At 35.3% G+C, this 11506-nt stretch overlaps 1 protein-coding gene across 2 annotated transcripts in view; it reads left to right on the forward strand.

Annotated features, from left to right (window-relative positions):
- The first annotated feature begins 5300 nt into the window (after positions 1-5300).
- The window catches only part of LOC107660819 (T-cell leukemia homeobox protein 3-like), a 10393-nt gene continuing 4187 nt past the window's right edge, over positions 5301-11506 (forward strand). Inside the window, exons 1-2 of one of the 2 annotated variants that reach the window (XM_016450240.1) lie at positions 5301-5461; positions 5799-6337. In XM_016450240.1, coding sequence (XP_016305726.1) covers positions 5857-6337 — 481 coding nt within the window. In that variant the 5' untranslated portion in view covers positions 5301-5461; positions 5799-5856. Of the gene's footprint in view, positions 5462-5599; positions 6338-11506 lie in introns of those variants that run through there. The other variant, XM_016450242.1, reaches the window with a different exon arrangement.

Here is an 11506-nt window from a genome sequence, read left to right on the forward strand (position 1 = left end):
ACCATCAAAAGATGTTTGATTAATTTCTTTATCAATAAATGAACTTATTTCAAAGCACTTAAACTTTGGTCTTGTGTTCAATGCATTCCACAACATAGACCAAACTAACCCCAATTAAAATGAATCAACAACCACTGTCGTGTCCATTATTTCCTAACATTTCAACATTTTCATAGCGCTAAATGGGGATCTATCGGTATTCATTAAATATGCAATCAAGAATACATAAAGACTGATTAAAACTAATAAGAGAACGCACGCTTAAATATGCTTAAAACAGAATTCATGTCTTTGCAAACAGATCACTCCATAAGACAGTTCAGAATTAGTTTAATTAATAAACCAAAATATAAACACAAATAGTTACACAAATACATATTTTAGTCAGTCATGTTTTCATTTGTTTACACGATCTGTACAATACATTTACTGCCAGAAATGTCCTGAACTGCTGTGAGAAAATACAAAATAATTACAAAAGTGAAAAAAGTTCATTCGTTTTTTTATTTAAAAACACTTGCAAATGTATCTTGCCTAAAGTCGTTATAATTGATCGAAAACAAGGAAAAGCTTGATTTAGCCTAAGTGGATTAAAATAAATAAATAAATAAATAAATACATACATAAATAAATTTAGGCTATTCAAAATACAGAAAAAAATATAATAAATAAATAAAAATAAAAAGACAGCAGTAACAGAATTCCGTTTTAATATTAAGTAGGCCTATATTTTCTCTTATTTATCTAATTAAATCGGCAATAATAATAGCCTAATAATAATAATAATAGCCAACAAGACCTGAAAACTACAGCTCGAAATAAACTGGCTACATCCAAAAACGAAACAAAATGATCCTTTCTTTACCATCTCTTCCCTCAACGCCCTTTTGCACAAAATTCATATCGACAAAGCGAATAAAACAATTCATTATTCCAACACTTCATCTGTTTCAGGTCACACAAGACCTTACGATGTTATCCCGTCTCCCCTGCCCTCACACCTCTCATTTAGTCCACATTACCAGATGACGCATCGGAGATCCCGGTGCGCTCCTGAGCGTATTTGGCGGTCTGTCCAGTTGAAGCCGTCTGATCGGGCAAGGAGGCGCCAGGTTCTCCCGGGGGAGAGAGAAAGTCAAGGACTGCAGCTCGAGATGCAGAATAACGTAATTCAGTCTGCTCTGAATTCAACCTAATTACAGCAGAAAGCACAACAGTCATGGGAGGGATGGAGAATGGTGCAATGGGTGCGAATGCCCGTTTGACAGGCAAATCTGCGAGCACATACACATAAGCAAACACACTCACACGCGCACACACACATGCATTTGAGGGGCACAAGGCCAAGATGCACATGAGGAAATGCTGAAGGTAAAAGGATGTACTGACACTAAGAGGCGCTGGGATCAGAGCTGTTCCGCCATTTCTCTGTTGAAAGACACCAGCTGAATTCTCAACCATTTCCAGCTTGTAACATAATTAGATTAAGAACATTACATTTCATAAAAAGAAATCGAATAATAATAATAATAATACATTTCCAATTTCCAATAAATACAATCATATATAAATTATATTTATTAATAACAGTAATAATAATAATTATTATTTTTATTATTTTATTATAGGCCTAATAATAATGCAAATAGCATTATTTTTTATAATTTATATTATAATATAATTGTATAATGTAATCATATAAAATACATGTATTTAATAATATAATATAATATTATTTATTAATAGTAGTGATGATAACACTAGCAATAATAACACATAATAATTACAAATAAAATGTATAATAATTATAAACACAAATTATTTATAAAATACACTTAATAATATTAATAACAACAATTTTTTTTAAATAAATTATATTCATAATAAATTACAAGTATAAAATTATATTATTTACATATGTGGTTTGTTCCGCAATCGCAGTGTTTATTAAAATGACAAAAAAAAACAAAATAACAGTAGTGTAAAAGATCGTCTTGCATTTGAAGTGAAAAACAGATGCACAACACAGTCAATCCTCATAATCTATAGATGGATGCAGCTGTGATGGGTGGGATTTTCCTTTCAAACCCACGTGCCGGGTTCATATTGAACACCGCCGGCAGGTGTTCGGGCAATACATTTAAATGGCTGCTTGTCACGTTGTTTTTGTTTGATTATTTCTCTTTTAAAATCTAAATATATATATCGACAATCAATTTGCATAGATTGACAGCTCGTGTAAGTAACCGGCAAAAAAGTGGCAGTGAGTAGCTACTTTGCTACTGCCTCATCTCATTCTTTATGTAGCGTTGTAATCGCCATTTGCTGCTTGGTATCGCCTTCCAATCCCTGTGGCACCATATCGAGCAAATACTATCGCAGTTGTTTGCAAATCTCCAAAAGCGCACTGAAACAGGTTACACCCGGGAGGGCGGCGGGTCACCGAATATGTTGAAAGGCGAACTGTGACCAATTCTTTTTGTCTTCGCTTTGTCTTCATACTTTATTATCAGCACCGCCTGGAGATTCCGATTCATCAATGACCCTATATACACTCAACAGCCTTGCCAAGACATCGCCTGCGGGCAACCAGCTATAAGCGCTATTTGGCGTTCAACCCGGAGACCACGGTTTAGACCGTATTAGGCACTAACTAAATTAAATAAAAAATAAAAAATGGCTAGTTTTAGATACAGCCGTTATCAAACATCATTGCAGCAGGGCAGGCTATCTACAAAAGTTAGATGACCTGTTAGCCGGAGTGTGCTAACTAGCTATCGAACCGCCTTTGTGTGCAGAGGTATATATATATATAAAAAAATGAAATAAAATAAAACAAACAAACAAACAAATAAATAAGTTAACAACAGAAACTCGCTGACAGTGATTCTTAGAAGTTCGCTTTCACAATATCCCGGCATGCATTTCAGATGTTCTCATCTGAAAATAGCGATTTCAGTCTTGATATCTTCTACATTGCTATGTTTTAACAGGACATTAATTGGATGGATTTTAGAATAAACACTACATTGCACCTAATGAAATGAAACAAGAGTTGGGTAGGCGCGGTTTGTCAGGTTCAATCATTTGAGCGCTTCTTAGTTTTAAAAATAATTACAACTTAAACCAATTAGTAACCATTAGATAATATGTTGCTTCCGTGCGAAAATGTAATTTTATTTAACATTCACTGCTGACGAAAACAACTCGAGAACGCGGGGTAGGCTACCGTTTGCTTCTGGAATTTAATTCAACTCAATAACAGCAAGAGAGAAACGCAATTAAAATATTTTCAGCACAGTTCAATTAGTCCGATAATAACTGTGGTTAAAATAAAGCAATCTTAGGGAAAATAACTGCTGGAGGAATATGAATGTGCAAGAAATTAGATCTACAATTGCATAGGCCTATGTGTATATAGAACACAGAATGGCATTAGAGCGAAATCATGGAAATGAAACCAGGGAATAATAGTTAATCCTGACTGTTAGGCTAATTATGATTGAGTTCGTTCTTAATTCCTTAACTGCCTCGTGATGAAGACAGACTCAGTCGTGTCTGATCATTATAACCTCAGATGCTCTAAAGCTGCATGCTTCCGTCTGAGCACCATCATCACTTGCCAAAGCGACGAAATCCAATAATAATTTCTGAAAAACGTCTTTAGTCAAGGAGTAGAAATACAATGCGAGTCTATATGATCATCTTTTTTCATGTTAAAGAAAATCACCCACATTTTGATAGGCCTAGGCTATAGATGTTGCTGTTGCCCAACACGACCTCGTGCAGTTAAATAGCCACGACTCCGGCTTGCTTATTCGATATCATTGAGAACCAACAACATGTTTTCCTGCTATTGAGACACACACAAGAGCGCTTATTATTGATACAGCTTTGTATTCAGAAAATTGATTTTTATGCTTCCCTCTAGCCACTTTGTGCTGCGGAGAAATATTTTTATTCGTCCGAAAGCTGAAATAAGTACGTAATAAAACGATGATATATTAAATTCGTTTCCCTTGCTTTCAGGTTTTATTATGCGCCATTTTTCATTTTTATTGAATTGAAAGCGGAGAATCTTCCACTGTAGCTTCGGGCGAAAAAAGGTTAAATTATTTGCGCCAATCACACTGGCTCCTGCATCACTGAAGGCAACTGATGCTTCTCTGGCTTCACCCTTTATTTTATGCAGCCAAAGGCTAGTGCACTTCAATGAAATTCAGTTTCATTTGATTAAGCAAACGCATTGCCATGTGTACGTAAAACTGCATGTTTCTGTACCCCTGACAAAACCTGAAGAGCTTTTTTTCTGAATTGATGTAAACATTGTGGCCTTACAAGGCCTTGTGGATTACAAGTTATTTTGATGTGTTATCTTTCACAAAATTAAAGAAATGAAGCCTGCTTATTATTATTATTATTATTATTATTATTATTACAACCCAATGCCAATAGTATTCCTGCTCAAATTTAGTGTATTTTAACCTGACAATTCACCTTGTTACAAAGGTCAATGTAAGAAGGTGAATTGTCAGGTCAACTGTCCCCATACCATATTCAATGAAAGTGTGGATGTAATGACTAAAAAAATAAGTAAATAAATAAAATATGCTGTAAAATTAATTATAGATGAAAGTGTGGATGTAATGACTAAAAAAATAAATAAATAAAATATGCTGTAAAATTAATTATAGAGTACAAATGTAGCGTATAGCATAAAGTAAAACATAATAAAATAAAACGTAAATGTACTAAACTGTATATAAAATTAATAAATAAAAAAAAAAATAAAAAAAATGAATATTACATTTGATATGACTTTTCATAAAAAGGTCCAAATGTGATATTGCATGTGATAAAATTGACCTTGACTCACAGTCTTGACAGTTGTTTTTCTTGTCACATGACAACAAAATGGCTTCCTGCAAGTTGGTTACACCACAGTGATTTTGATTTGGCATACAAATTTTTTTTTTCTTCTCCAAAATATTCATTTTTTTAAAACACGAAAAAAAAAAACTTCACTGCTAATTCTTCAAAAAAAAAAAAAACTACAAAAAAAACTACTACTACTACTACTACTAATAAAAGGTTATTCCAAATTACTTGTCAACATGCTTTAATAATTCCACTAGACTGCTCTGTTTTCTAGGAACATTAAACATTTTATATTTCAGCGTGAGCTACAACACAACAGCCCTGGTGAAAAACAGAAGCGGGTTCTTTAAGAGAGGGTGCGGGCGCGATGCATTGTCTCTACAGAAGTGCGCAAGAGCCAATGGAGAGGCGCGTGACAGAGTTTGGGCAGAAGGGGTTTGTCTCACCTGCTCGAAATCACTTCAAGAGGAGCGTGAACAGGACATTTTCAGCTCACGACAATTAATATGCACGTATCGGACAGTTAACACTTCACTTTAGATAACAGTGATGAGCTCAAGTCTGGGCCATGCGCCTTTCTGAGGTACAGCACCACTCCAGAAACGCGTCAGTTTTGTTTGCTACAACTTGGCAACTCACCACTTCGGGATTTAACCGTGCGCGCGGAGCCCTTTCTACTGTCGAGTTGCTTTTTTAGGCATCATCATGGAACTGAAAAAGAGCCAGACGCAATGCAAGAAAGTGTTGGATAATGCTAAATTAATCGTGAAGGAGTCAATGTGATTTCTGTTCTTCACTGTTTTTGTACATCACATGGAAGCGATTTAAAATCGCATGGGCTCTGAGCACTTCAATGAAGAATATTAGTTTTTTTAAAAAGCAATTCTGTACCTTTGGGAATAAGTCGTGTTGTGTTTAAGTTTTAGGAATTAAACATCACAACCTTCCAAGCTGTGCGTAACAGAAAGAACCGCGACGATGGAGCACACGGGGATCGAAGAGGTGAACCAGACCCACCAGCAGCACGAACCCATCAGTTTTGGAATAGATCAGATTCTCAATGGCTCTGACCAGCCGAGTAGTTGCATGCTGCCGAGCCGAACCGGCGACCCGGACTACGCGCTCGTGCCGAACGTCTATGCCAACGGCTACAACAGCGTGTACAATCCGGCCTGTTCGATGGCGGCGGGACTGGCAGGTTCCTACAACGTAAACATGAACATGAATGTGAACATGAATATGAACGTTAATGTGAACTCAGGGAACGCAGGCGGTGTCATCCGCGTCCCGGCCCACAGACCCATGCCAGCCGCGCCTCACCCGTCGACAACTGCCCATCCACCGGGCATCGCGGCGGGGATACCCACCATGCCCCCGGTACACAGCATGGGCAGCCCCGCCAGCTTCTCGTTCCCCTGGATGGAGAGCAGCAGAAGATTTGCGAAAGATCGACTGACCGGTAAGACTTGAAAATATTTACAGCATTGCCAAAAGTAAGGCTTATGTTGAAAAAAAAAAAAAAGGCAATAATTATGACCAACATAAACGAAGACGGACGATTAATTTGTTACTGACGTTTGGGGTCAATGTTATCTGCTAACAATGAGAAAATTGTCTCAGTAGCTCGGAACGTTTTTTACATAAAGATTTTTAAATTGCTGATTAAACGTAAATTGCAGCAGATGTCGCAGCGATTTTCTAAATTAAGACGATAGCTGCATACAAAATGCAGACGATGTAAAAACAGCAGCAGTTACATTAATAGTAGAATACATTTCATACAGAATTTCGCCAAACAAACTTAAAAAAAAATAATAAATAAATAATAATAATAATAATAAAAAAGAAAAAACTTCTACGGTATTTTTGTATTGAAATTACTTACATGTAGCCTAGTACTTGCACTGTTATTTTTTTTTAATAGAAAAGTAAGTCTTCCTATTTTGTCAGGCCCCCATTTCTACTGAACTATTTTTGACTCCGTGTCGTTTCTTAAAGAAATAGTATTTTAATGTACTGCGATCTTTTACATCTATTCATTTAGGAGAAGCTTTTATACTAAACAACTTACAAATACGAAATACAAGAAGCTATTAATTTTACTATTGAAATTTAATATTTACGTTTAAATACAGTAATATAATGGCATATAATAACTCTTTATTAACCTACAGAAATATGTTTTAATAGGCCTATATATTTTATATATTTTTTACAATTATTTTATAATACCTTTTGTTTTTAGAGCCAAATGGATTTTATTCTAAAGTGATGTTTTTGTTTTAGTCTAGATAATTATTTGTTATTGCCATTATTAGGTCTTTATATTTAAATGTTTTTCTGATGAATGTTTTTTAAATTAAAAAATCTAACAACTAAAAGTCTAACATCTCTGCTTGAATTAATATCGGAAATCCTTTAAACACTCCACTAGCTTTACCCCTTGACCCCTCTGAAAATTGAGGAGTAACACTAGACAATCTTTTAAACCAGAACAATAATTCATTTTTATTTGACCATGATGAGACCATGATGTTGCATTGAACTCAGGCGCAAAGTAGAACCAACATCATGATCTCGGCCTGTGGATATTATACGTGTGTATTGCTCATAAAAACACAGTGGCTTTCAAAATCACAATTTCTTGTGGAATGCTTTTATGACACCAAGTCACGTCTATATTCTTGAGCTACTGTCTCTCTGGACCTTTAGGACAAATGAATCATGATACAGTGGTTGCAGGGGGCTAAATGTTGCCACAGCCAGCAGTGATGCGTAATGGCATGTTGACAAATCGTTTTAATCTACACAAACGTAATACTAATAGAGATTCAACAGAGGACGATTTTGGATAACATTTCTAAGTGTGTGGGGACACACACACACACACACACACACACACACACACACAAAACAAAACAAAACAAAACAACAACAACAGCGTGTTTCTGGAAAAATAGCCTGGCCTGTGCATGATTACAGAAAATGTAACAATTATATATTTGTTATTATAGTAATGTATATATATATTTTAATAAATAAAGATATATAGAAATAATAATAAATATATAAGAAAATATATGCATCACGTTATTTGTGTCTCGTCTGTCTGTAACATCCTCCTCCGTTTTCCATTTGGTCAGTTCGCGTCTTCAATGACGTCACTCATAGTGAGATGAAAATGAAGAAGAATATAGATTTCTGCGCATTAAATATTAAAAATTCCGCTCTATTTTCATTAATTATTCAAATGAGAGAATGATATGTCAATTGAAAAATCTCTTTTGTAAATATGCTTATCAATTTTACTCATAGTCACTTTGGGCCACTCGTTTATTTGAACTCTTCCGTGCCTTTGAATTGCGCTGGGTACAAGGAAACGCAGGACATATTTCAGAAATGAAATATGTATGTTTAACACTGTACATTTAAGTATATATAAACATTACAAAATATAAAAAATAATAAACATACACATAGATCTATAAGCATATAAAGAAAAAAAAAAAAGAAACCGCGGAAAAGAACCTGCATTTGCATCAAAAACATCTAATACGGTCATTTCATTTTCAATTTCATTGCAATTAATTTGGTGCCTTTCTCCCAGCGTAATACAAAGAGCCAGAGCCACTTATTAGCAATTAAGCACAAATCAAGATGCCTGTCTGAAATAGGTTTCTCTTTTTCCAACTATTTTCTCCGTCAGCTTGAATTGCATGTCTGCATTTCACCACAAGTGTCACAGCGCGTAGGTGAACGCCACGGACAGGTCTGAGACTCGATATGCACTGCAGGCCGGACATATCATGCCGGATTGGGAGGCGATGAAAGGCTATACCACATGTTATTTTGTTAATTGACTCCTTGGCAGTTTGCAAGTTTATAAAAATCCAGAAATGCATAAACAGATCAGCCGCTCTCCGCTCAATAAACACAGGTGCTCTGGTGATAACGGCCTTTACGCACGGCTTTTCTGTTCCTGTTAACAGCACTGATGACAACTGCGACGTGCAACGAGCTATATATAACTGTGGAAATAAAATACATGCTCTAATTGACCATTTTCAAATATACACAATACCAGAATCTGCATTGACACGAGAAAAACTCACGTGTCTTAATTCAAACGCTCTGTATTTGTTTCCGCGCGTGCTCTGAAAAGGCTCAGTTGCTTGCACTGATTCACATAACAGTATATTCATCAGTAGGTAAATTTATTCGTATTACCGCTGCTGGTGAGGGCTGTTGGGTCCAGCTGCATCACAACAAGGGGCAGGTGATGGTCGTAATCTGATATCACTGGCCTTGGAGAAATTGGAAAATGAAATTGCATGTGGATGCCCCTCTATCTGAAATGACAATAATGATCTTTCCCACCCATAAATACAAATGATTATGAAACTGAGACGAGGCCGTGTAGTCATGGTGACAGTGTCTGAAGGGACGACGAGGCTCTCGAGCGGACGGTTTATGGCTTTTCCTGACAATTATTTTATTCTATTCGATATTTCAATTCCCAGCATGAGGGGAAATTAAAGGCACATTCTGTTTTGCCTCACTGTGCGTAAATAGCGACAAATGCCCATGTTATATTTCAATATCGCGCTTTGAATCCATTACATGTATATTTATTAGATTTCAACAAAGGTAATATGCGCAATGGGAAAGGCAGGCGCTGTCGCATGAAGGTGATATCACGTATAACTGATTTTATTACTGGCCGCATATTCTCTAAGGCAAGCTTTGATTTTTTTGATGTGCTCACCATAAATTTTATTACACAGACTTATCATTTAGAATTCCCTCTGCTGTCGAGACCGAATACGGGGATTGTTTTTGTTTCCATTTGACCCACATATGTATCTGCGGAGGAGTGTTTCTGGGAAATGTGTTATTAGTTTTGTTCTCCAATCGGCACACCTGACATAAGGGGGAAGAAAAAAAAAACACCGACCATGCACGTAAAAGCTGTGACATAACATCGAAAACAAATATCCTGAGTGTATCATCTAATATATATATATATATATATATATATATATATATATATAAAATAACTGAATTAATTTAGCTTTATAATTTTAATGTCAAACGTTCTAGATTCATTACCAGTGTGCTTAATTGATGATGACGCGTGCCGCCTGTCACTCAAGATCAGCGCTTTAATTAAAAGCAATCAAATCCAATTACGCAAAGGAATGAAGAGTATGCCCTTAATCCAATCAGAAGCCTTTTTACTGGCTTGTCTAATTAAATATGACAAATACACTAACGATCTAAACATTAGGAATGTTGTGATAAAAATAAAATATCTAAATAAATAAAATCATGACACCTTTTTTGTTATTATTATTATCAGTTACACCGATAAAATTAGCATCTCTGAGGTTGACCAAAACAGATTCAATGTCAGACTGACCTCATGTCAGACCTTTTATGAATCCCAGCGTGACTAGTGTGAACTGTTGAGAAGTTCTTCTGAGAGCCACTAACGAATCTTGAATTACACAAGAACGTGAATGAATCTAGTTGAGTAGCCAAGAACAGACATTTACAGATCTCTAACATGGTATTATCTGAACTCCAACCTGCCAAACAGAAAACTGGCTCTCTATCTTCACACATGGCCAGCCAACCTGGCAAGACCCATAAAACACCTTAGTCGAAGGTCACTCTCTTGGTTTACTCAATTAAAAACAGGTTTTTGCACAGTGAAGTGTTGAGTTATTTAGTTATTCTGGTCCAATTCCTTCATTTTATTTTCTCATTTTATGATGGCCAAACTATTGAAGTTATTTTGTCTATATAAATTATGCAATGCAATATTTTGGTAATCTCTCTGTTTTACTCTCTGTTTTTTTTCCCCCACACACAACTATCTGTTTAATAAACAACACTACACAGATACTGTCTTCAGATGTTCGATATTAACATCTCGATTAAACATTTTCTTCAGATGTTTGATATTAATTTTGGCTTCTGCTTAATCAAACAAACATATTTTTCCTGTATATATATATATATATATATATATATATATATATGGTGCAGTGGAGGCACAATTGATTACAATTTAAAACAATATTTTATTTTTAATTTGGTTAAAGAAAAAAATCTGTAACATTTACAATACATTATTTTTAAAATACAATATATATATATGGTGCAGTGGAGGCCAAAATTATAAAAAAAAAAATGTTTTAAATGTATTTTTTTTTAATAGTTTTGCACAACATATTACACACAAATCATATGTTATTAATAAATATGAACATAGAAATTAATATTTAGGATGTAACTTGCATATGTATGGGGCACAATTTTTATTAGTGGCTGACACATATGAGTTTTTCCAATGGATGGTTCTTATATTACATTTGGTCCTCTTAATCTTGAATGTGTACATCCTTATTTGTATTCACCAAATGGTGAGGATAGTTTGCCACACACTGCTAATGTAGCATCGTTATTCAGATGCTGTTTGAAATGTGCTAATTAACATCATTGTGCACAATAAACAGCAATGGGTGAACTGTGATTTATTTATGCAGTTTTTTGTTTCATTCAGGTGCATAAACACTGTCCTAGCTAAAAACATTAGGACAACAAACACCGCCACTAAAACATC

The sequence above is a fragment of the Sinocyclocheilus anshuiensis genome, unplaced genomic scaffold, assembly GCF_001515605.1.
Source record: "Sinocyclocheilus anshuiensis isolate Anshui unplaced genomic scaffold, SAMN03320099.WGS_v1.1 scaffold1289, whole genome shotgun sequence".
Classification (NCBI taxonomy): Eukaryota; Metazoa; Chordata; class Actinopteri; order Cypriniformes; family Cyprinidae; genus Sinocyclocheilus; species Sinocyclocheilus anshuiensis.